General features: G+C 42.2%; 1 protein-coding gene across 14 annotated transcripts in view; it reads right to left on the bottom strand.

Moving 5' to 3' along the window:
• Positions 1-1458: 1458 nt before the first annotated feature.
• UBR4 (ubiquitin protein ligase E3 component n-recognin 4) overlaps positions 1459-26291 on the bottom strand; it is a 154827-nt gene continuing 129994 nt past the window's right edge. For 10 of the 14 annotated variants that reach the window (XM_077151062.1, XM_077151065.1, XM_077151066.1 and 7 more), the window contains 16 exons: positions 24461-24548; positions 23820-23947; positions 22374-22481; positions 21735-21854; positions 20855-21045; positions 20145-20318; positions 19677-19776; positions 15489-15707; positions 14761-14874; positions 13609-13751; positions 12972-13127; positions 11599-11793; positions 8543-8767; positions 5114-5204; positions 4260-4422; positions 1459-1842 (listed from right to left, as the gene is read on the bottom strand). In XM_077151062.1, the coding sequence (XP_077007177.1) occupies positions 1778-1842; positions 4260-4422; positions 5114-5204; positions 8543-8767; positions 11599-11793; positions 12972-13127; positions 13609-13751; positions 14761-14874; positions 15489-15707; positions 19677-19776; positions 20145-20318; positions 20855-21045; positions 21735-21854; positions 22374-22481; positions 23820-23947; positions 24461-24548 (2280 nt within the window). In that variant the 3' untranslated portion in view covers positions 1459-1777. The remainder of the gene's footprint in view (positions 1843-4259; positions 4423-5113; positions 5205-8542; positions 8768-11598; positions 11794-12971; positions 13128-13608; positions 13752-14760; positions 14875-15488; positions 15708-19676; positions 19777-20144; positions 20319-20854; positions 21046-21734; positions 21855-22373; positions 22482-23819; positions 23948-24460; positions 24549-26291) is intronic. The other 4 variants (XM_077151067.1, XM_077151071.1, XM_077151074.1 and 1 more) reach the window with 2 other exon arrangements.

Below are 26291 nucleotides of genomic sequence, written 5' to 3'. Positions count from 1 at the left end.
AAGACTAAGTCCTTCATCCTCATTTACCCAATATATCTGGGCCCCATCTGAGACACAGAGCTTCATTAAAGAAAAAGGCAAAATCTTAATAAACTGAAAATTAGTTCTTTAACAAAAAGAGCAGCTACTGTTTACTTACAACATGGCAGGCAAATTATTTCATTTAAACCTCACAATCATCCTACCCTAGAGATATACTATCAATCTCATTTAACAAATGAGCAGCCTGTGGCGACACCTAAGTGGTGGGGCTGGGATTTGAACAGAGGAGGGAATGTCTGACAAAGGTTATTCTCTTAACCTTTAGATGATACTGCTCCCCCTCCCTGAAACCATGATAGCCCCCCAGGAATCCCATGTTCCCCAACATCCACACCAAAGTGCACCTATGCACATGAACACACACATACACACACACACACACACACTAGTCTGCAGCCGGATTCTTCACAGACTTCTCTCTGGCTCAGTTCTTGAGCATGGCACTTAAACCTTCTTGTAGCTGTCCAGTCAGGAGGTCTAGGAAAGGGACGTGAAATGCTAGCTGTGCAAGCTTTCTAGAGGGGCCCAGAGGCACCTCCTATCCCAAATGGTCTGACCCAAGTGAGCCACATAAACTGGACATCAAGACAGGGTAAGCTGATGTCATTCAGAGAAGCAGTTGGCAGAATGCCCCACAAGGAACAAAAGGAGACATGCATTTGCAAGCTCTTTCTCTCCACGAAGCCACATCTGAATAAGCCTCCTAAAATTTAGGAAGCCTTGCTGTCTCACTAGATAGTGCTACTTGCCATGAATGTGGGGAAACAGGTCTCAGAGGTCCTGAGAAGTAACAGCCCTAGTGGCCTAAGATACAGACTTCAAGGCACAAACCTAACAACTCTGCAGCTCTCCACTGTGTGACCATGAGCAAGAATTTTAGTGATGTTAATTCACAAATTTTCTTGCAGGGTCGTTAGAAATAATAACAATATATTAAGAGCCTGATGGAGAGCAGGTTCTCAGTAAATGGGAGTTATTCTTGTCACTCTGGTCCTAAGTCTACCTAGGCCTCTTTTAACATGGCTACTCCAAAGAGAAGCCACGAAAAGATCTGCAGTTTGCAGTGGCATCAGAATGTCAAGGCCTTTCTGGTAGAAAAAAAACTAGTGACTCTACTCCACTGAGCCTTCTTTCAGCTGAGAACCAGAAAATTATCAGGCCATGCTTCGGGTTCCAGCTCTTAAATAGTTAAAATAAAAGTATGGGCTTTGTTTTAGAAAAATCATAGCCAAACAATGTGGCACCCCAATTTGCTGGCTGCATTTGGTGTTGACAAGAGACTCAGACACAGCAATTCTGATACATCAGTCTTCCTGTGCTGTGCCAGGAAGAGCTGTGCCTTCAAGGTAAAGCATTTGGCCAGTGCAACTAAGGACAGGCTTAAGCAGTAGTGAACACCTTCTTTTTCAACGTGTATTAAGTCATTTGTTTATTTCTCAAGATGTGCACACTCAAGTATTAAGTTAGCCAGGACAACTCATGGCTCCTAGGTATGTACAGGTCCTTCGATGGCTTGGGTTACAGACAACTTCATAGCTAGTGCACCACACACACAAGATAAAACAGGAAGCCTAAAAACCCCAAGCCACACCAAGAAAAAATGAGGGAGGGAAGGAGAGAGAGGTAATAATGCAGCATCCCCTGGGAGTGGAGGGATTAAAAATCAATGCAAAAGGAAGAACAGAGAAGGCAAGCTAGCTACAATCTTCATCAACTGCAGTTTCTGCGTGGATGGTCAGGGGATTGAGTTCAACAGGTCCTTCAGGAAGCTCTCTGGATCATTAATTTCTGACAAAAGACCTGGAAAACAGAGCAGGCAGAATTTGGTTATGAGCTGACAAGCACAGACCCTAGCCCCACTGAGTCATGGCTGCTGAATCCACACAGAGTACACACTGTACTCCAACAAGCTTCAACACAGCTGCTCACTTAAAGATCAGAAATGACTGGGGTTACAGTCAGCAAACAAACACCCTTGCTCTGTAAGAGGAATCCTGTGGTGGAATCAGGTGCTGCTAGGGGGGCTGAAGGCACTGAAACATCAAAGGCCAACTTCACTATCTCCCTAGGCAGAAATTCTAAAGCTAGGTCCACAGACTCATTGCAGGGTAAACTAAGTACAAAGCAGAGGAAGTCTAGAGGGGGTGTCCACGGCTTTCATTATTTTCTCAAAGGGATCAGGGATGGAAAAAGGTTAACAGCCACTGCCTTCGCGGGCTGGGAGGAGCAGAGTAAGGTAGTAGGACACTAGACTCCTCTGAGTTAAGATCCTACCACCAATCCTGGGGCCCTGAGCAAGTGGCCAAAGATCAGAAACTCCTTTTCCTCAACTATCAAATGGGCACAGTGAGAAGTTGCTACCTTGCCGTGGGGATTAAATGAGGTAGTATATGTGAAAGTACCTAGTGCACAGAAGGTGTTCAATCAGCATCAGTTATTACTACTTCAAGTCAACGCTAACTACTGCACAACAGCCCACCCTCCCATCCCTCACTAAACAGGGCACGGGGGTATTAAAACCTCACATTAAACAAACAAGAAGTTGTTAATCCCACAGGTCTGGCAACATTCAAACTAAAGTCATCTTCTAAGCATTTGCACTAATGGAAGGGAAGAGTGGTACAGATCATCTCTTGTTGGCTCTGGAAGGTGTTTTTGTCCCTGCCCTTGAATAGGGTGTGTCTGATATTCTGATATTTCCTAATAGTTTAAACAAAATAATAAAGTCATGCTGTAAAAAAAACCTGACTAGGAAGGGAAGGCCACAGAGGTTCCCTACCTTACGATGCTCCTGCTCTGTCCTTGCTTCAGAGGACAGAGGGATAAATAAGATTGCCTGTTCTTAATCAGGGGTAACTTTCTGGGAAGAAAGCAAGAGTGTAGCTAAGGTACGAAGACGGTTAAATGTCTAAGCACTATAGTGTTGGTGATGTTAATAAAGAAACTGAGGTGAACAGTATTGATGCTCAATCACCCAGATAACACTGGGAGGGCAGAGGGTACCACCCTACAAAGACCTGTGCTAGCCCATAGCTTTCATTGAGGCCAATGCAGAGGACAGCCAAACTAGAGGCCCCAAGGCTTTTTGGAAAATTACTTGGTTGGTGCTGAGCTGGGAGTAAAGAATTCATCACTCTAGACCTTTAGTGGGTCTAGTTCCCAGAAGATAAAGAGATGAACAGAAAAAAAAATGTTAATGGAAGCTTTCTCTTCATAGTGGGATCTGGAGTGAATTCTTTTCCTCCTACTTTACTTTATAACATTTCTACAACAAACATCAAAAAAAAAAGTGAAACAGTTAAACAAGCTAATGAAAAAAAAAGAGTTAGGCAGGTTTGGTTACCTCTGCCGTGGCTCTGGTAGCTATCTCTGTGAAAGGCCTGCATGATGGAGGGCTGTAATGAAACAAGGCCTGGGGGAATTTTCCCAAGCACGTGCCCAAGTTGCCTCTACCTGCTGTCACATGATGCTCGGTTATGAAATCCAAAACATTTTAATGTGTTTGCCATTAGGATGACAAACGTTCTATAAAGAAGCTGTACATAGGAGAGAACAATGAACTTTACTTATACTAGCTGTAGGATGAGGAGCTGTCCTAGGATTCCTTACTTGGCAACATTTCAGTGTTGCCTTATTCTTACACTCAGAGACCCTCTTTGCTCTGTTTTGATATTTAAAACCTATTTTAAGACTCAGAGTTGGAATCTTCCAAGTCTGCCTGGGGACAGCTGTGACATAAGAGGTCTCAGATCCCAAGAGGTAGGAGGAAGACAGGTGAGCCCAAACACCAAGCACTCCCATTCTTATGTTAATTCTCTGAAAAGCCAGGAATCAAAAAGGGGCTCTACCACTCTTAGCAGTGTCCCCTTGGCAACTTATTCAATCTTCAAAACTTCAGTTACCCCATCTATAAAATAGGAATAATCATAGGTCCTACCTCACATAAGGTTGCCTTGAGAACTACCCGAGATAACGCATTTACAATGAGCAGCACAGTCCCTGGGATGTAGTAAGTGCTCAATACATCTTAGCTTGCTACTGTTGTTATCAGTGGCTTGACATTCTAGCATCTTTCCCAGTTCTTGGAGTGATAGCCGACAGGCTGGCTCTCCCCTGTGTTTCTTCTGAAATGTGATGAAAGCCAAGGCCAATCCCTCTAAGGTAGAGATGGGGCTTTGCTGTGGAGGTTTTTTGAAAGCTAAAACCTGGATACTGACCAGCCACATCAAGGAACTCTGAGAAGGTCTCCACTGGCATGAACTCCTCCTGAAAGGTTTTCAAGGCTTTGTCAGCAGCTTCGTGGATGGGCATGTCATTGTGGCGGATATATTCAGCTAGAGAGCAGGACCAGCCTCCCTCTGTGTTACTGGTAGGCACCTTCTACAAGAACCAACGGGAGACAGGAAGAGGGAGGTGCGTTACTTAATGCTACCTCTTTGATCTAAAATTAGTCAAGCTACTTCAATCCTGTAGAAAACACAGCCTTCCCCAAATGTACCAAAGTTCTACCTGGAAGGTGCACTTTCCTTCCGGGACAAAATTTAATTTCATTCCTCTTATAGCCCCCTTATTATGCACTGTCACCTGAACCTACAAGTGGCTGTATTCTTTACTACCTATACATTTCATGTCTGCATTTCCCAAAGGAGAGGGGATTGTCAGCATGCTCTATCAAGCTGTTTTGGTCCAGTTATAAAATGGAACACCCCAGAACACCAATTCTTTCAAGATAGAGAAGGGTGTCCACATTCTGAGCTATGCCAAAGTCATACCACACGCAGGGCAACCAAGCTCATCCAAGAGAGGACAAGAGCAAACAGTCACTCAGGAGGGAAGATCCGCCAGCTGAAGTCGATTTGACAAGGTAGGAGTAATCTTGGCTACCAATATACATCAAGAGAGGTAAGGCTCTAAGTTTATAGTATAAATCTCTTTCCAAATTCAGCAGAGTTTGTTTCTCAGGGGCCAAGCTCCTCCAGGTTATCTGGATGCCGAGGCAGGGTCAGAGCCAGTAGTGCAGATATTCTGTGCCAATGCAGAAATGAGCTTGTGATTCCAATGGCTCCCTTACCTTAAACATGTTATAAATGAGATCGACCAGGGCCCAAAAGAGAAGAGAAGAACGATAAGCAGAGTAGTCCTTCACTGCCTTATCTGTCAGCCTAAAAAATAAAATCAAATTCCATGAAAATAAAATCTCCAGGAAGACCTTAGCTACTCTCAAGGACAAAACCAAGTAATTTGGGAATAAGGAAAGTCACAGTGATCTATGCACCACACAGTTCCAGCTACCCACCTCTCTTCTTAGAAAAAAATAGCTGTGGGCAAGACATTTGGAAACCCTGGGACCTAATAGTTTATTTATTATAAAATGTTCCACGCAACATACATCTTTTGTCCTGACTCTCTTCCAAATCTGGGCAAAACAAAATTGGGGGAGATATAAATTACCATATGACATCAAAACACCACTGGTTTAAAGAAAGCACAGGGCTCCTGTGTTGCCCTTGCTCTTAGCCCACACACAAGCTCTTGGACTTGTACCTAATAAATGAAGCAGGACACAAGGTTCTACTTCAGAGTCTTTACATTCCCACTGGGAGAATTTTTACACTCAACATACCTAAACCAACCAAACAGTCATTTGTCAAACATACACTGTGTCAAAAAAAACAGCAAGCTGGTGGAAAATTGGTGTTGAGCAATAGTGATGTCTAGGATGGTGTGCATCACCACCCCGACACCTCCTAAATCCTGGCATAACCCTGCAGCTGTTCTCTGTGCGCCTTTGTTTCTAACCAGTTCCAATAATTCAGTTTGGGATTAAAAACCAGTCAGTCTCTTGACATATTGAGGACTCTGTCTTTGAAATATTGACTGCCTTCTCAGTAGACACTCTTGGTCAGAGGTAGGGCCACCATGAAATACAGAAAGGCTAAATACCTCTCTGCACAGGGAGTGAAATACAGGTACTAGAATTCGGTTCTACCACCCAAGAGCTGTGAGAGGATTTGGTTGGAAATGCTTTAACATCTGAATAAGGAAGTAAAGGCTGGATGAACCGTTGTCACAGAGTATTCTACACCTGTGATTGATAAGGAACACATCCCATAACCAAAAAGATGTGTTTTATTTTAAAAGTAAAAATATTGAAAAAAATATTTTTAGAAAGTTTACCATTAAAACTTGTGTCTGTGTACACATTCGCAACTGATGTATGTAAGAATTGTAAAAACAAGACAAGCATAGAGGTTATTTATTATGAAAGTTAAAACTATACTGATTGGGCCTAGCACGGGACAGGCCACCCACTAGGTGTTTAGTAAATGTTTAATTAACATAAGTAAAGTTTTAATGATCAATAATAAAATGAGATAATTCCATTTGCTAAAATATTTTACCTGAATCCTCCCTTGACTCCAATATCCCCAAAGCACTGACTTTCTCCCATGCCTACCACGCATAAGGATGCTCCAGTCTAGAAGATGAAAATTACTGTAAGGTGGGTCTAAGAATGAGGATGATAACCCAGTTCTCTGCAATTCTGCATGCTTCCAGATAAGATAATAGATAAAATTCTGATGAAGGCTCAGGCATAAATACTCAGAAGTTCCTGGCAGAGGAACCTTTTTTCCCTAAATGTGAAACATGCAGAAAAGGTCAACTTCTCTTGTGCAAATTCATGGAGTTACAGTTTTGTATCTCCCACCCCACAATATGTACAGGACAAAGCCAGCTGCTGATGACACTGCCCCAACCAGGATGACACCCTCTAAGTGTCCTTCCAGCATGACCTATCCTCAGAGGGTGGCCCGATACCATGCAAACTCTCAACACCTCTTCTGGTCTGTGTCATGGGTGCCAGGCTTATGCCCCCCAGACCAGTGATTGCTTTGGTTTTTCTCTGGGAAACAAGCAGGAATCTTGAGAGACCCTGCCAACTTAATTATTTAAGGCTAATTAGTAAAGGTGACTAAGCTGCTGAAGAGAAAATGGCAACTCATGAGTTTAAGTTCATACTGGATTTACTAATTAAGCTGTGACCAAACTGGCTTTTCCTTAACTGCATGGGACAGTAATGAATTCTAGTTTCCTAACTGAAGGCAAAACAGTTTCTGTGGGTTCAGATTTCACACCTGCTATTGCGAGCCTGTGCCCAATTAATAGCTGCTTTATTTGCTATGGATGCAGACCTACTCTGGTTTATCAACAACTTAGTATCCTCAAGATCTAACTTTTGATTTCTAGCAGCTACTTAACTATTAATCTATAGTTTAATAGTTAAGTAGCTGCTATTTAACTATTAAAAAATGCTTTGGACTCTTGGGAACCACTGGAAAGTTATATGTTTAGAATGGAGGCAGGGGTTAAATAGCAACCTAACAAGTCTCACTCCCTCCTACTCTCCAGAAACAAGTTGGTATTGGCTGGATTCAACAACAGAGTTCCAACGTAGTCTCTGGGTGTGTTAGGTGCCTATGGATCAGCAATGCTTGATAATCAGAGCTGATGAAGGGTAAGATACCAGGTGTTTCAATTCGGACAAATGGATCCTCTCTACTAGGTTTGTCATTATCATGGGCCTAAAACTCCTCCCTCTGGCTCCCTTATTGACCTACAGATGTGGAAATGTTTCCTCTGCTCCTAGATTAAAGGATCCAGAGGGTTCAAGCAGAGTCAGAAGGGCAGATCTTCCAGAAATGAACCAGAGATAGATTTCACTCAAGTGGCACATGTTGTTCCCCCAGGATAGAGATCTTTCAGGGCTATTATCAGCCAAGAGAGGTACTTATGGAGTCCATTCTGTGCATAGCAATCAATGGAGTTTGGTCACCCAAAAGCTTGTTGCTATTTTTGTTTTTGCTTGTTTGTGGTTGTTTCTCTTAAGACACTTACCATCTAACCCAAATCATAGCACAAGGTCATGAAAACATTGACCACTTCCTTCCTAAAATGCTATTCCTTCTTTGGGATGTGTCAACGTGAACAGAAGAGTAAGTCCAAAGAAAGAAAGGTTCATGCAACGTAGGGCAGATGGAACAGAAATGTATCGAAGGAGGAAAAATAATGGGTTTTTAACAGAAAAGAAAATCCCCACTCTGAGTCATGTTGAAACTTTCCTAGTTTAGGTCAGGTCCAGCAAGATTCTGAAAACCTGGATTTAAGTTTTAGACCCACAACCGATCCTAATTTGTCTCCTCATTAGTATTATCATTGTGTACACTGCTGGCTCCCTCTCTGAAATTTTCAGCAGCAGGTAAGCCTGGCCTGGCTGACTCTGCCTTTCCAGTGGAAGCCCAGGCGTGACTAGGCAACTGCCAATCATCAGGCCTAAACTCTTTGCGTGACAGTCTTAAAAGGATCAGTTGGCAATTAATGAGTCAAATGAGCGTTCCTTCACTTAACACATGTACATGGCTAGGCCATTTCAAACATACTGGGAATACATAATCCAGACAACAGGCAGCCTAAGGAAGGGCTCCCTGAAGCAGGTACTGACCTGGTGGCTCCCCCAGGAGCCACTGCCCGGGCCTGAGAAGTCACCAGCAGTCTCCGCAAGATTTCCACACGTGTGGCTCTCCACTTCTCAGGGGGCAGAATGTGCAGGGCCAGGACAGTGAAGTAGTGGGGCCCATCCACTTCAAAGGCATTCTCCACCCATTTCTCCTTGGGCTGTTCCAGAAAGCCTTGGAGATTCTTCTCTTCTCGGGAAGTTGCTCTGGTTCTGGAATGAAAAGGACAATGAAGAAACCAGGGTGGAAGGAGGGTACCAGGTGCAAGAGGGGAGAAGGACTTGATCAACTTACATCTTTGTTTTTTTAAAGTGCACTGAACTCCTGGACTACTACTGAGCATTTCTATTACCGGCCTTGAATACACTCCCTACCTCCTCTCCAGATATCCATTAAATTCTTCCCCTTCAAAGCAACGTCCTTGATACTCCCTTCTCACTCCCATCAGGACTGTGATATAATTCCAAACAACCACTGGTTCCTGAGCACTGCTCTGTGTATCAAGCAATGAGCAAGACCCATTTGCAAACCCTCTCTCACATAAACTTCCCTAACTACTCTGGGAAGATTACAGCTATCACCTTTTTAGTATGGTATATAAGGCCCAGAGAGGTGAAGCAACATGCCCAAAGTCACCAGCTAATAAGTGAATCTGGATTCCCTGACTCCCTTACTTCATGAGTTAAACATGATTTCTCATATTTAAGTCATTTATAGTAAATTTGCTTTTGGCTCCTTTCCTAGGTTCTCTCTTTTGGTTTGTTTTCTTATATGTCTGTCTTCTTTCCCTCAGTTTCTTCCAGGCAAGGGCTGTTTCTTATCCTTGCTCTTGTCTCAAATGCAATGATAAAGATGATCTAACTTCTAAGTGTTTTACATGGAATCTCTCATTTAATCGTCACAATAACCCTTGGAGACAGGTACTATTGTTATCCCCAATTCACAGCAGAGGAAATCCTGGAAGAAAAAAAGTTAAATACTTTGTCCAGTCACACAGCATGGGAGTGAAAGAACTGGGCTTTGAACCCAGGCAGTCTGGCTCAAGAGCCTGTCATTAGCTATATTCCCTCCTGTGAGGAAGCTTTGACAAGTGGTCACTGATGACCAAAGTCCTTGTTCAACTGTGTCTGACTACACTTTCCTTATAACCTAGATGGTGCTTTTATGCCAAAAGTGCTTAATGCCCTATCCTAATTCTGTGAGGAAATAATCCTAGGCTGGGACTCTTTACCCTTTACAAACAAAACCAAACAGTAGTAGCTGTGGGACTCAAAGTTAACAGGTCTACAGACAGTACTGCCACAGACATTGGCCAACGAGAGTACAGGAAGACATGACGGGCACGACACCTACTGCTTCTGCTCCCTGAAGAATGGGCATGGTTGGAGCAGAGGAAAGTACTCAACTGACTTTCCAGATATATGGGGAATCAAAAACTTTTTGCCACTGGAGCTGGCTGGTATGCAAATGCAGGACCTGCTCCCAGTAACTCACATGACCACAGTGCTTCATGCTTGCCTATATACCCAGATGCTCCACTAAAGACACTATTCCCTCTCCCCTCCCAGGCTCCCATGACCAAGCCCATACCAGTATAAAATAGCTGGCTGGAGAAAGAGTCTGTGGCTGAGAAACAGTGCCTCTGTGATGCTCCCAGGTCAGCCATTTTAACAATGTATCCTGACCAAGATAACCATTACAAGGCCAATTTCCTCTACAACTCAGAGACTCAGCATAAATTGCAAACATCTGGCATTTGAGAAACAGGGAGACACCTGCAATCACCAGTTCTAATCCTCTGGGTTTATCATGCTCCCTTGCTGGTTCTGCTTTTCTCCCTGGAGAATGGAGCAGTCTACCCCCCTCATGGCTTCCAAGAAACGTGTCTCTCTGCAAAAACAAAGGGCTCTATCAAAGGCTATAGAATACTGGTAATTAGCAATTGGCTAGGGCTCAAGTAGTCTGGATAAGTGGGAATGTTTGTGCTGTCAGTAATGCCAGGTGTTTTCCTGACAGCTTAAATAGTTTAACAGATGATATAATACACTCTAATAGAGACCTGCCCATGCGTTTTAACAATGAAGCATGCATCTGGAAGTCAGCCTTCCATTTCACAAGGAAATAGGAGGGAGGGAGAAAGTAACATTGTTGAACAAGAGTGGACCATAAAAGACAAAGAGACAGATTGTTCTGTTGCCTAAAGTGAGCTGCAGCTGCCTCTGTGTACTTCCCACAGCCTATTCATTCTCTACCCAAACGATTTTTAAGACTCTTGTTAGAAGATGGGGCCTTAAAGTATAAAACCATTTAAATAAAAGCTAAGGTATATAAAATCTTATTTTGCCTTTAAAACTGGGGATGGAATGAAAGAGGAGTATTCTCTACCCTCCTGAGTGCTTCTTTAAAATTATAACTTTGGTATCAACCTAACTGTTTCATAATATATATGTAGGGATAAAAACACAAATCTATTCTTTCTTTGGCTGCCTTCCTTCTCAGTTGCTTTTCCCAGATAAACTTCAACACTCTCTTTCCCCCTCTTATCAGAAGCTTTACTCACTGGAGATAAAACAAGGAATAACAAATTCAGTTTCCCATTTATGAAATGGATCCTTAGTTCTGCTGCATCAACCTGATATGAAACTTTCACCTCTAATAACTTGTATGCCTTTGACTAAAGATTGCATGCAATGCGATCCCAACCTGTGGTCTCCTCTCATCCAGGAGAACAGAGTAGAGGCTTTGAGAGCCTGGTTTCTCCCATTTCCTGTTACTCTCTGGGCTGAAGGTCAGTCCAAGTCTGAAATCCTAGGCTGCCCATGGTAGAAGATAGGAGAGTTTTAGAATGGAAGTCACTTTTAATGCCTTATTCTGTGTGACTCCAAAAAGGCCGCAGATGATCATCCCTACCTTGGTAAAGGCTATCCTAGGTCAAATATCTGCTCTGAAACTAACCAGGGAGGAGACAGGAAAGCTGGGAGATCTTGTTGGGCAGAGGGGTGAAGGGTGGGTCAGTTGAGATGCTGCCCACGGGGATACTGACGTGTTCAGGACGTAAAGCACAGTGTGAATGATGTAAGGGATCAGGTGGATGTTGCTCTCCCGGCCACCCCCGCCGGTGTCAGCGCTGAACGACTGCTCCATGGCAAAGCGTAGGAAGAGCAGTTTGATATCATGGATGTTGAGCTGGTAGGTGGGTTCCCGTTGGCCCGTACATTCCTGGAGGTAAGTATTGTGTCTAAAAAGAAGCAGAACAAATGCTGAGACAGAGAGAAATGGAACTGAGTTCTCTGGTGAAAACACGATTTAGAAGACAGAGCTTCCCTTTCCCTTTAGCATCCCTTTATCTGATGGTTGCAAAGGTTACACAAATGGATAGAGGAAATGAAAGGGAGAATGAAAGACAAGAACTGAGGCTAGGAGGAAGGCAACAGCATAGGATGTTTTCATTTCTGCTGTGATTGAATGTGACTCTCCAAGCTGGGATGAGAACTCACCAGATCTTGGGGGCCCATTTTTTGATGGACAAATGCCATAGGACTCATCATGGCCTTATCATGGAAGTAAATTTTGATAGAATACAGAACTCATCTATTCTTGCAGACAAGGGACTCTATCCATAAGAATAATCTCTTTAAGCTCTGAATTAAAGCTTTTTCTATATCAATATACCTTAGCACCTTTCTGGTATCTGCCTCTTATTAATCATACCACCATGAATAATAAGTTATTCAGCATCTCTGTGCCTCAAATAATAAGATCACATGGTAAGCACTCATATATGATCATTATTACTTTCATCACTGTTATTGCTAGGTACCTGTTTTATGGTATTGTACACCTTTTCATCCTTGAGTTTTAAAATAGGAATTGGGGGTAAGGCACAATTCCATAAAAGCATCAGCAAGAGACGAGACTCTTGTAAAGGCTTCAGTTATTCTAACCTGGATCTTCAGGACCAGGGAGGCCTGAAAAGGAGCTTGATATTCTCCATACCACTAAGCCATTTTTATTACTTACACCTCTTTACCACACATAATACAAGCTTCCCAAGTGGGGAAATTTTGGCCCAAGGATCAAGTCAGGGATTATGTCACAAGATCAACAAAGGGAGAAAAGGGAGTGAATAACTAGAAATTTTACATGGGGCACTAGAAGATGAAAAACCAGGGTGCTGGTTTTTCAGCAGCAGGTCATCACTTCAGTAAATGTCCATTTCCCTCTGCTGGCCCCTATCTGCTCTGGGGAGCTCTCTACCTAGCAAGCAGAGACAAAACTTCCCAATGAAGGTGATAGAAAATGGCTATCAATGAAGGTGATAGAAAATGGTGTTATCATGGGTTGGGCTGATAGCTGATCTTTCCCCACTTCCTGGGAACCCCTTCTTTCCTACCATGCAAAATGACCAACACTCACCTTGCCAAGCAAGTGGCAAAAGCCGACTCAGGGACATGGGGTCCCCAAACTGGAAGGAGCCCATTGCATTTAGTGTTGGCATTCTGAAGGGCAGCACTTTCCCACTCTTCTCGGCCTCGAGCCAACCTGGATTGGGAGGAGGGTAGGGGCAAGTGACTGCTGGAATTAATTTGGCAACAAGACACCTGGGCAAGTAGGGGTAGGGGGTTTGCTAACACTACGGAAGTAAGCTGACTAAATAGCTCTAGACCCCAGAGAGAATTAGCCATTTGTAACTTGATATGGTAAATGCTGGCTTCACCGATTCAAGTAAGCAGCAAGATCTGCCTTCACCAGCCTTGGGCCAAAAGCCAAAGCAACTTTTCCTGGCTATATGGTAAGTACACCTATGTGATTTAGGGTAGAAACACTCAACTTGCCATTAACTTAGGAACAGATTGAAAATCTCAGAACTGGACTTCCCACTCCCTCCAACTTCAGGACCATGGGCAAGATGCCCACTCCTCCAAAGTGACTTGAGTCTAATCTTTCTGCCTTCCAGGTTTAGCATGAGTTGAAGCGTATATGAAGGAGAAGGGAAAGGTGTATGAACAGACCTACTGAAGGAGGTGGCCATGTCACAAGAGCCAGGACCTACCTGACAGCAGCTAGGTGGCAATCGTAGTGCACAATGTTGAAGTGGGATACAGTGCTGTAGCCCTGCTGTTTACGGGGCTTATTCTCCAGCTCCTCCAAGGCTACACGCTTAGTGAAGGTATAAATTCCCAAAACCTTCGTAGGCTGCAAAGGCAACATCAAAACAAAAGAGGTGAAAAGAAACTCCAAGTCAGGCTTTGGGAACGAGGTAAAGCAGAACAGAGTGGAAGTGAGTTTCTATCTTCCTAGGGATTTAGGGATTCAGGTTTTAACTAGGGATGTGTTTATGAGAATGAGTGATGATAGGAACCTCGGGCTGTTGACTATGCACTTGGTTAGGCACAGCCCTAAGTAAAATGAGGAGTGTGGGTAACAACCAAAAAGAAGATGCTGTGCAGATGGAGAGGCAGGAAAGCAAGCCTAAACTGTCATTCTTTTCTTCTTGCTTCAGTTATCTGAGAATGAAGAATAAAATACCTTCTTGATGTATCTTGCTTACATTTCAAAACCTGTCAGGCAACTCCAAAGAGCCTGCTTTCTAGGACTACTTACCCTTCAATAGCTTAAGTACTAAGTAGTAAATTCAAGCTGGAGAGCAAGAGTCCTTTGTGGGGAGCAAATAGGCACTTTCCATTCCACTCCTTTCAGTTGTAATCTAGTTTGGTAGTGCCTAGAAAATTAAGGTTCTGATCTTCTCCCCAGTTATCCTGAATGGAAGAAGCATGGAGAGTTTTTAAAAGTCCAGCTCTGAAGTTAGAGAGGCCTGGGCTGGGACTCTGGCACTCCCAAGTGACCTTTAATTTTTCATCCATATATTAGGACTTTTTACAGGTTTGAAGATAAAAGTACACAGTTTACATAAAAGCTTTGAGCACAGGGTCTAGCATATAGAAAGGCACCCACTGAGTGGTAGCTGACGATGACTGTGTTAATAATGAAGATCAATATTCAGACTGATTTGCCTTTCTGCCTCTAAAGAGGATGCCTGGCCTTTCCATTGGGTGTCAAGTGCAGCTCTTAAGATGTAGGCATTGACCCTGGCCTATTAAAGAACAAAAAGGCCTGTTGAAGAGTGATGGCACCTGGCACAAGGGCCAGGCTGAACCATTAAGGCCCACACCTGCACACCCAACTCCAGGCCCAACAACTGTACCTGGAACTTGTATCCCTCCCTGCAGATGCAGCATGTGAGGCCTGGCTCCTCGATCAGCTCTTCCATCTGCTTCAGTAGCGCTGTCTTGGTCACAACCTGGCCTTTTTCATTTGTCTGTAAGAGAACCCCAGTTGGCATGTCAGAAGGGAATTTCCACCCACCTTCGAACCATAGCTAGGGTGTACTCAGGAACAGGGGTGACCTTCACAGACACTAGTAGGACTGCTGCATCAAAAGAAAAGCCTCTAGTTGGCTTCTAATGAGGGTAAAGGTAACTCAATTAGAGACCCGGATTTTTATGTTATTCTCCTTGTCCTATAGGAACAATTGAAGCAGAGGAAACTATCCAGCTGGAATCCTGGCAAGGTGCCACTTGTCACCAAGAAAGTCCCCTTTCTTTATGCCAGCCATACCAACCCCAGCTTGTTTATATTGTTTATATATGCTTGGCATATATAAACAAGTTATTATCACCATTTCTAATGTTTATGTGACATTTTTTAGTCACTTAACTTCTGAGTCTCCTTTGCCTAACGGGACAGTAAGCACCATGAAGGTGAGGATCTAATACAATGCCTTGCACACCTAGTTCCTTTCTCTTCCTGACCAGGCTTCACCTTCACCATCTCCAGCCCCATCCCTGTCCTGAAGTCTGAATGACTGTGGCATAGCCATTTCCTCATTGACAGTGTGAGCAAGAATGCAGGGTCTAGGGGAAGTGGCTTTACCGTCATGCCCAAGGTGCCCAGAGCCTTCTGCCTCATTGCCATGGCCATGCGCTTTTTCTCAGCACGGGTCTCCCTGCGGGCTGCGTCAATCTTCTTATTTACATCAGGGTGTTCCCGTAGTGCCTCTAGTAGGTTCTCTGCCAGAGTACCAATGCCCTCATCACTTGACACCTGCTCCAGTTTATGCAGGTTTGTGATTGAGTCAGTTCCAATCAGAACCTGCCAAAAAGAGACCAGAGGGATGCATTCCTCCAATTATGAGGAGAAACATTTTTCCCAGGAGCTTGAAGGTTAAAAAAATCGACTAAATGTACATAATCTCATGTCATCCACTCAGTTTCAGAGATACAGATGAATGGAAGAAAATTTTTGGCTTTATCACTGACCTTTGACAAGTTACTATACTCTTTAGCTTTAGACCTCCCCTCTATAAAAACAGGGATAATGCAAGGTTTGCTGGGAAGTTTAGAAATTAAATAACACAGGCAAAGAATCCAACCCAGTGAAAGTGAAAAGGGACTAAAACTTCTCCAAGCCCCTGGAAAAGTAGCACCTGAATAGTCTTGAGTGGTGAAGAGAGTGAGTGTAAGCAGAGAACCCCTGACGTTTATAAGGGACTGTCCCAATTTCTTCATCTGGGGCCCTATGTGTCCACCAAACCTGGGAAACACAGGCATTTCCTCAACCTAGGGATACCAAAAGTACAACTACCATAAGTGACAGTAGGGATAAGGAAAAACTGTTTAAAAGGAACCCACACTTGAAACCAGTGCACATAACACCATGCTTCTTAAAATGGGGGTGAGAGAACATCAGAACACTGAAGCGAATTGATGGCAATTGCTGTGTATTTGACAAACTGAAAACAACAAAGCAAAGCTGCAATTACAATGTGAATGCTCAGCAGTCAACTCGGATTACTCACTAGCTCATTAATCTATTCTCATAGCAGGTACACTTCAAATTCGTACCTCAGCAAAATTACATGTTATGTCTCGTGCTCCTACATGTTGGTCCCATATTTCAACTGCCTATTGAAGTGAACAGGTACCTCAAATTCAACATTCTGGATATTTACTCTGTGTATATGTGAAGGTATTGGGGAGGGGAGAGAGCTATTCTAGGTGCTGAAGAACTGAAGACCTAATTAGGAGGACAGACCATAGATTAATAGGAAAATATAATAAATTCTCCTCCACCTTACTCTCAAGCCTCCTGTGCTCCCTATCTCCTTCAATGGCACAATATTCACACTTTCACCAAAACCAAAAACTGAGTATAGCTCTTGATTCAGCCATCTTCTCTATGTGCAATCAATCTCCAAATTCTATTTATTCTACCTCCCAGGGTCTCTGTTGAATCCACTCAGTTCCATCTCCACTGCCTACTTTTCTACGCCATTGTCACCCAGATGACTGTAAGTCTACCAAGTATTCTTTCTACTTCTTTCTCTATAACAGAGCCAGAGACACTACCCTTAGGAGAAAATCCAATTCCTCCCCTCAGAGAAAAAGCCCCAGGTGGTCTGGACCAATGCTCACCTCTCCATTATCAGCTGTTGCCATGTCTCACTCCTCATACACAAAAACTTTCAATACCTGTAATGCTTTATGATCTCCTTTGCCATCGAGCCTTTGCTGGTACCATGCTCTCTTCTTAAAACTCCTCTTTCCTTGGACCTCTTCCACACTGCACTTATTTCACTGTTTAATTACTAGTAGCTATTTGGCTCTATCTTTCACTAGACAGTAAGCCCCGGAGGACACAGACTGTGACTGCCTTGCTTACCGTCTCCTCAGCTTAGCACAGTACAAGGTACACAACTGGTGCTCAATAAATATGTATTGAATGAATGGAAATGTGAATGCCAAGATCTAACTAGGTAAAGCCTTACTCTAAAGAAAGTAATTCAATTTAGTAACTAATAATAAGTGTGGAAACCAGTTGACTTGAGTTCTGACCTCACTGCGTTGCTTTTGGCCAATCACAACTCTATTTCTGTGAAGACTCATATGTTGGGAAAATTGTATTTATCTCCATTAAAAAATACTAATTATGACCATCTCCCCTGAATCAAACAAAAGTTTAGAGCACTAGAAATCCCTTATGTATGAGACATAAGGAAGAATCTTTACTGTAACCAAGTTACCATATTTTTGGAATTATCTGAACAGACAACCAAAAGAGAATGTGGAACTATATTCAATGTAGAATACAAAAATAATTCTAGTCCTAAAAATTTTTAACACACAACATTCAAAAATATAATCTAATTAGAAAACAGGCAAAAGACACAAATAGATGTTTCACTGAAGAAGATAAAAAGATGGTCAACACGTACATGAAAAGATGTTCCAAGTCACTAGTCAGTAAGGAAATACAAATTAAAACCACAATGAACTATTACTACACACATATCAGAATGATAAATTAATAGCTTATATGTTGTTGACGGGAATGTAAAATGGTACAGCCACTCTGGAAAGCATTTGGCTATTTCTTGCAAAACTAAATAGGTAACTACCACACAACCAAGCAACTGCGTTCTTGGGTGTCTGTCCCACAGAAATGAAAAACCTATATTTATGTAAAAATCTGCACATGAATGTTTATTCATGATAGCCAAAAACTGGAAACAGCTCAAATACCCTTCAATGTGTTTTTGGTTAGACATACTGGTACATCCATATTATAGGGCTCTACTCAGCAACAGAAAGGAAGGAACTATTGATTCAATCCAAAAGTCGATCCCAAAAGGTAACATACTATATGATTCTATTTATATAATATTCTTGAAATGACAACATTATGGATATGAAAAATATATTAGTAATTACAAGGAGTTAGTGATGGGAGTGGTGGGGAGCAAGGTGGATGTGGCTCTAAAAGGGCAATAGGTGGGATCTTGGTTGTGATGGATCCATCAACAGAAGAATGGCTAAACAAACTGTGGTATATACATACGATGGAATATTATGCAGCTTTAAGACAAGATAAACTTATGAAGCATGTAATAACATGGATGGACCTAGAGAATATTATGCTGAGTGAGTCCAGCCAAAAACTAAAGGACAAATACTGTATGGTCCCACTGATGTGAACGGACATTCGAGAATAAACTTGAAATATGTCATTGGTAACAGAGTCCAGCAGGAGTTAGAAACGGTAAGATAATGGGTAATTGAAGCTGAAGGGATACAGACTGTGCAACGGGACTAGATACAAAAACTCAAAAATGGACAGCACAATAATACCTAATTGTAAAGTAATCATGTTAAAACACTGAATGAAGCTGCATCTGAGCTATAGGTTCTTTTTTTTACTATTATTATTACTTTTATTTGTTTTCTCTATATTAACATTCTATATCTTTTTCTGTTGTGTTGCTAGTTCTTCTAAACCGATGCAAATGTACTAAGAAACGATGATCACGCATCTATGTGATGATGTTAAGAATTACTGAGTGCATATGTAGAATGGTATGATTTCTAAATGTTGTGTTAATTTCTTTTTTTTTCTTTCCGTTAATAAAAAAAAAAATAAATAAAAGGTTGTGATGGAAACATTCTCTGTCTTAACTGTATCAACATCAATATCCTAGTTGTGGCATTAGACTATAGTTTTCCAAGATGTAACCACTGGAGACACTGAGTAAAAGGTAAACATGATCTCTCTGTATTATCCCAGTATCTCAAAATAAAATATTTAATTAAAAAAAAACACAGCCCTGGCCACGGGTCTGGGGTCAGTTTGGATTTATGATGGGCAACAGACACTGCAGACAGCAGGAAGAGATGAGGAATAAGCAGCAGAATGGAAGGGATGAGCTTCCCTTAACATCTTCAGCTGACTGAAGTAGAGCAGAAAATGGTAGTGATGGTATTACAAATGTCCCAGTAACTGTGACCAGAAACAAAACCGCTACTCAGCTAACCTGTGAGATAGCAAAGCCCTCAGTTGAAGGAAGAAACCACAAACATAACTTAATCCTTCCAGTATAAGAGAGGAATGAACTAGATGTCATCTGAGATTCTCTTTTACTTTAGAGGTCTTAGGGCAAGTCACATCTTAAAGCTAATCGAGATGGCTGTATTCATTCAGTCAGTGACAGATGAGGAGAGCGCATGATTCCCGCACACTACATGTCCTGTCTCCAGAATAAGGGCCACATGCACGCCACCTACTCACCTGAGTGGCAGGGTGTTGGATGGCCAGGCCCCGAAGAAGCCGCAAGATAAATGGCAGGGCTGGGCGAGATAAAAACTTTTTCCAGATATCAGCATCCAAGCTGCAAAACAAAGGAAGACTTTGTAGCAGGCCAGTAAAGCAGTGGCCACCTAGAAATCAGTTCTCCCTGTTTCTGGCTCAAGCTCCCAGTGCTTTTTTAAATGTGCCATAAGGAATCATAAAAGACCACCAAGCAGAGCTGAGAAGCTGATAAAGAAATGAGCATTTAGATAGAACCCAAAGAGATACCATCCTTTTCCCATAGTCCCAAAGGACTCTTCAGAGGTTGACAGGTTACTCTGATAGTTTCCAGAAGGGAGGAAGATGCTCAGGAAGGCCAAAGGAAGCATATGAAGCTTTATGTTAAGATGATAAGGAAAAAGGAAGTGGACAGAGGGGAATGCAAACACTGAGGGAGGTGCTTCTTACTTCTTGGCAGTGGGGATATGCTTTTTCATATAGTCAAGGGCATTCTGGGTGATTCCCTTCTGGAGAATCAGATCCTTCAGTTGATGCCCATTGCTATTGTTCTTGATGCCAGCTGCTATCTTACAGAAGCAATCTAGGAAGACTTTATCATCACCACTGTGATCTTCATCATACCTAGGAGGAAAGAGCAGAGTCCAAGGGTGTGAAAAGAAGAACAAAAATTGATCATATTGTTCCCTTCATTAACCTTCAACAGCCTAAAGGATCAAGTTTAAACTCATTAAACATGACATGAAAGACCCTTCTGAGAGGGCTCCTGCCACTCTCCCTCTTACTGGCTAAGTCCCCCAAACACACAAAATTCTCTTACATGTTCATGCTTTTGCACACGTGACAGCTACATCCTGGCATACCCCCTCCCATCTCACCAATCACTTCTTCTCTGACCAATAAATGGCTACTTTTACTATATATATATATAGTGACACAATATATATATTTTATGACGCAACATATTTTAATTTTGACACCTCCCCCCCCTCCCAATAAGTCTGGGCCCCTTAAAAGCCAGAACTTGCCCACATAGGTCTCTAGTGAGTTGACTAAAAAAATTTAATAGAAATTCACTTGATTCTTTCTTGGTCTCACAAAACTAGTTCAGGCTTTTTACTGGGACCCTCATTTAGCTGCATGAAATCCAAGTGACATACTTATCAAAGCTGCAGTATGGTTTAAATCGCTCCACCAGGATTTGCATTTTCTCTACTTCCCCAAATGACAGGTATGGGATAATGCGAAGCAGGCCCTGGAGCACGCTAGGGTTAGAGCGAACAAAGGTACTGTTGATCTGGTCCAGGAGCATCACAAGTTGATCTTTGTCACCTGTCAGGAGGAGGTTACCCTGCAATAGGAAAGAGGATGGAAGGCCCATTAAAGGGGTCAGAATAGCTAAGGCCAACTTCTGACCCCCCAAAGGTCATTCACTTTCACAAGAGCCATCAGAAATAGCCCTTAAAGAATAATAAACAGTGTAATGTGTACTCTACTTGACAAATCAGTTTCTCAGTTTCTGTTTATGGCTCAGTTAATATTCTCAGAGAGTCAAAATAGGTGAATACAGACCCTACTTCCCCTACCTAAAAGAATGCAGGCTATCTGATATTCATGCACCCCACAAGAATGGGGAAGGCACAGTTGCAAATATGTGTAGAGAAACTGAACTGGGACTTAAATGCATGGGTTCTAGGCCTGATTCCATCAGTAATCAACTACATAACATTAAGTGGCTCACTTCATTTCTTTGAGCAAAAGAGTTTCCTCCAGGGTGAAATTAAGCATTAGACAAAGGCCCTGTTTATCAGCTGGGATATGCTGAAATTCTATTAAAGAACTGCTTTTGAACAAAAGAATATCCTTAGCGGCTTTGGATCCCTAGGATCCAAAGATTTCAGGCTTCAATGTAATGATGTCAACATTAGTTACTTTGTCATTTCTTTGACCTGAGCAGGTTCAATCATTTTCAGTTGAGCTCAGCCAGACATAGATAAGTTTGTGCCCAAGTATTGATGGACTAGGTAGACCCCTACTCACCTTGTCTTCACTCAGGGGCTCAGCGTTGGACTCATCTAGGATGATCTCCATGATGCTAAGCACCTGCTCAGCCACAGCTGCACCCCCACTATCCTTGCTCTCTTGCTCAGCTACCAGGGCCTGTAGAAGGAGACCCTGTTATCCTGAGGATAAAGCCACAGTCCCCCACCCCCACTCTTCAATGCTGTTGTGATTGGCCTTAATTCCCAGAGACTGTGTGTGTGTGCATGCGTTAAGAAAGAGACAAATGTGTGTGTGTACATACACATACACACAAACCAAAGACAGGTTTTTGAAGACAATGAAAATGTGATGTTGCATATCTCTTCCTTGGCTGCACTGAGGAAAATAATTGGTGTATAGTTGGGACCGTTTTGGGGACCATCTTCCTCTCATCTCAGATCTAATTTTCAGGGAAGGCACAGGAAGCTATTGTGTGCCATGGAAGGAAGCAGCACAGAGGTGAACCACCAGAAAGAGCACCCTAAGTGACCAAGCCTCTGTGCCAGTCAGCCCAGGCAGATGAAGGGCTTTAAGAGCCCAGAGAGTCATCTCATCTGAGCCCAGAATTCAGATGTTTTCCTCCCCTCCCAGGACATACAAGGTTCAATTTTATTACTTGCTGCCCACACTCTTTACCAAGTTGAGAGTTCCCAGCATGACATTCAAAGTGTTCATTTCCAACTTGACCAGCTGCTGCCGGTTGACTTTCACCTTCACACAGTAACTGAACAATTTCAGGAGCACCTGACAAGAAAAGCAATCAAAACCCATGAGACACCTGAGAGCATAAGGAGTCAGGACAAGCAGGAAAGAAATGTCTAAAAGAGGTCATGTATAATAAACAGCAGGTACTCTTCCTGAAATGTGGAGGACAGTAGGGATAGGTGAGAGGGCATAGTAAGATGGCTGGGTCTCACAACGCTTTTTCTTTTGTTAAAAAAAAAAAGATTTCTTTTTAATTGTGGTAAAATATATATAATGTAAAAATTATTTTAACCATTTTAAGTGGACAATTCTTTGACATTAAGTACACTGATAATACTATGTGACTTTTACCACTACTTACTTCAAACTGCTTCTATCATCCTAAACCTAAACTCATGCTCATTTAGCAATAAATCCCTCTTCTCCCCTCCCACCACCCTGGTAACCACTCTTCTGCTTTGTCTCTATGAATTTCTTACTTTATGTATTTCATATAAGATAAATCATACAATATTTGGCTTTTTGTGGTGGCTTATTTCATTCAATACGATGTCTTCAAAGTTCATCCATGCTATAGCACATACCAGAACATTACTTCTTTTTATAGCTGAAAAATATTCCATTGTGTAGATATATCAGCTGATGAACACATGGGCTGCATATCATTTTAAACATCAACATTCTGTAAAGGTAGCTCCCATGGTCTGGGTATATCTCCACGACCTCTAAAACCAGTGACAACAACACTGATCTTAATGGAACAGGTGATACCCTGTTGTCATGAGGAAATGCCAGTACTGACTCAGCTTCTGAATCAATGGGATGCAGAATGAATATATGGGCACTCACTACACAAGGCTTTCAGGCTCCATAGACACTAAGAAGTTCCTGATAACTTCCAATCCCAGTGTGAACCAGGTAGTCATTTAAAACATGGGCTCAGTAGTATATGTTCTCAAATCTCCTGGAGGTAAAAATAATAGTGTAATATTTGTGATGCCTTTGGAATCCCTTAGCCTTACTAATGAGGTGGTGGGATGGACAACTGAACAAAATCCTACATGATGAGAAGTAAAAGGATTATATGATAAAGTTCATTGAAAAAAAAATAATTGGCATAAGTACGATTATTTCAGAAAAGACAAACAAACTTTGATTTCATGGGTGACTAAAGAGATGTCAAGGAAGGCTGCCATCAGTTTTTTGGGGGCTGAGGGCTGGGTCTGGAGCAGGGGAGCTGACTAACATGTAGAAAGAAGGCTTGATCCGTGGCACCATGCTGCCCTCTAAGGTTAAACGGTACAACAGCCATAAGCTTCTTTCCAAAAGAGTCTCCCAAAGCCAGAGGGCTGGTCTTGCCTTGCTGCCCCAACTCACTGTTAGAAGGTGCCGTCCCTGTTTGAAATCCTTGATCCCTGCCAGTCTGTTAAGCATGCACTCCAGGCCCCCACACTGAGCCATCACACCAGCCATCTTATACACTTCTTCTTCATCCTCTTCTTCATCTGAGGGAGAAGGGAAGCCAAGCATAAATGGAGGGGAAGGTGAGGTTGGGATAGCCCTCTTTCAAACAGATAGCTGTTTCCCTTTCCCATATATCCTAAAAAGAGGCAGCCAATAAAAAAGATCAATATTAGAAATTGAACTGTACTATCTCACTCCCACTAGGAGCTAAAGGCCCAAGTCAATTAAAATTGGTAATTTACTCAAATGTTAAACAAGCACCACCACCATTAATGAGGAAAAACAAAAAAACCAAGCCAAAAAATATAGCTGAACAAGTTTGTTCCTAATTGCTTTTTCTTAAAAGCTTAGTTACCCCCCAAATTCCCAGAGGTATCTGACTCAGGTCATAGATGTCTATATTTTTCCTCAGTTGGAGAAGTCATCTCCCCACAATTTTGATACAAGGGCAAAAGAGAGTATTTGCTGAGAATACCCCTAAATCCCAGGACATGAACCACTCTTTGGTCCCAAACCTCAAATAAAATATGCATCATCTGTGCAAAGGGCCATACCTGTGGTGGAGTCTAGGGACTCGATGAATTCTTCGGTGGCATCACCCAGCAAACCCCGCATACGATAAACAATCCTCATGGGCTCTCCCTGAGCAGAGAAAATTGGGGAAAGGTACTTGCACACAGGCCTAAAGGAAAATGCAAAGGACTCGGGACCTGGTCTTGCTTAATGCCGCAGCAATGTGGAGAACCATGATTTTTTGACAAAGCCTTAACCAGAACATCTCCTAGAGTTTCAATGTACTACAATTCACTTAGGGGAAAGAAAGCAAATTTTACCTAACATCTAGTACAGCCCAGGTGTTGCATGAAGCACTTTACAGACACTATCTCATTTCTCTCACTACAACCCTAAGCAAGAGCTATAGCAATTATTATCTATTGAGTCTTCATTCTGTTAGGCCCTATGCTAATTAACCACTTTATATTACTCCCCTTTTCTGCAAAGCTAATCAGCTTGTTCAAATAATTAGATCTATAAGCCCACATCTAATTCAAAGCCCATGCCTCCCTCAGGAGCAGAAATTCTTTACAAACCAACAGGACCACTACCCAGTGATTCAAGACTAGCAAGATTGATTAGGTCAAAGAGCTCTGACTCAAGACTCAGGAATCAAAAGCAAGGAAAGGAAATATATCAATCTTCTGCCTGTGAAGAACCTGAGATTCTATATAACTATATAACAAGGAAGAGGGTTCATTCCAATTTCTTCATGCTAAAACCTATAACCTGACTAAAATGAATAGGAGCAAGCCTTTCATAAACTAGAAGATTAAATGGGAGGATTATAAGAGTTCAATATGTGCCAAGTACTGAGCCAGGCATGTTATATATTATTATTTTCATTTTTGAGATGAGAAACAGAGACTCAAAGTCAGACTACATAAAATTCAGTGGGAGAAGAAGCACCACACTAATTCAAGCCCTTTGCCCCCAAGTCCATGCTCTGTTTCAGCAGAGGGAATCCTAGAGGAAGAGATACTGTCCGAAAAGCCAGTCAGTCACAATCTGTTCACAGCCGAGGAAGCCCAATGGTAACTCCTCAAAAAGAGAACAGCCACGAACTATGGACAGAGAGAGAAACAGACATAAAAAACAGAACAGATTCTAGTCAGTAGCTAATGAGATGGGCTGTTTTATCAGAGAAACGGAGGACAAAGTAAAGAAGGACAGTTAATGAAGGCCTAGATAAAAAGCTCCCACAAACTCTGGATTTTGCCAGGAGAACTTTTCAGTAGAGGAAGCACACCAATGTAAGGGAGGAATGAGTCTCAATTTCTCTCTTGCCTCATGGTTCAAAAGGGAAGATGTCCTGAGGATCCTCAGGGTTCTATGCTGCCACTTATAAGGACGCCCACAAAGGACTGGTCTCACTTTTTTCTGTGCATTAAGAACGAAATCTGTACTTTTTTTTTTAATCCTTTAATTTTTTTTTCTGGAAACATATATGACCTAACATTTCCCCTTTTAACCACATTCACATATAATACAGGGCTGTTAATTACACCTACAACATCGTGCTACCATCACCACTATCCATTTTCAAAACTTCAGAATCAACCCAAAAAAGAAATTCTGTGCAATTTAAGCTTTAACTCCTCATTCCCTACCCTCAACTAACCCCTGGTAACCTGTATTCTAGATTCTAACTCTATGAGTTTGCTACTTCTAATTATTTCATATCAGTGAGACCATACAATATTTGTCCTTTTGTATCTGACTTAATTCACTTAATATGATGTCTTCAAAGTTCATCCATGTTGTCACATGAATCAGAACTTCATTTCTTTTTATGGCTAAATAACATTACATTGCATGTATATACCACAT

Source organism: Tamandua tetradactyla, chromosome 2 (assembly GCF_023851605.1).
Source record: "Tamandua tetradactyla isolate mTamTet1 chromosome 2, mTamTet1.pri, whole genome shotgun sequence".
In the NCBI taxonomy this organism is placed as follows: domain Eukaryota; kingdom Metazoa; phylum Chordata; class Mammalia; order Pilosa; family Myrmecophagidae; genus Tamandua; species Tamandua tetradactyla.
Note: the sequence above shows the minus strand (reverse complement) of the source record. Positions and strands in the feature narration are given on the sequence as shown.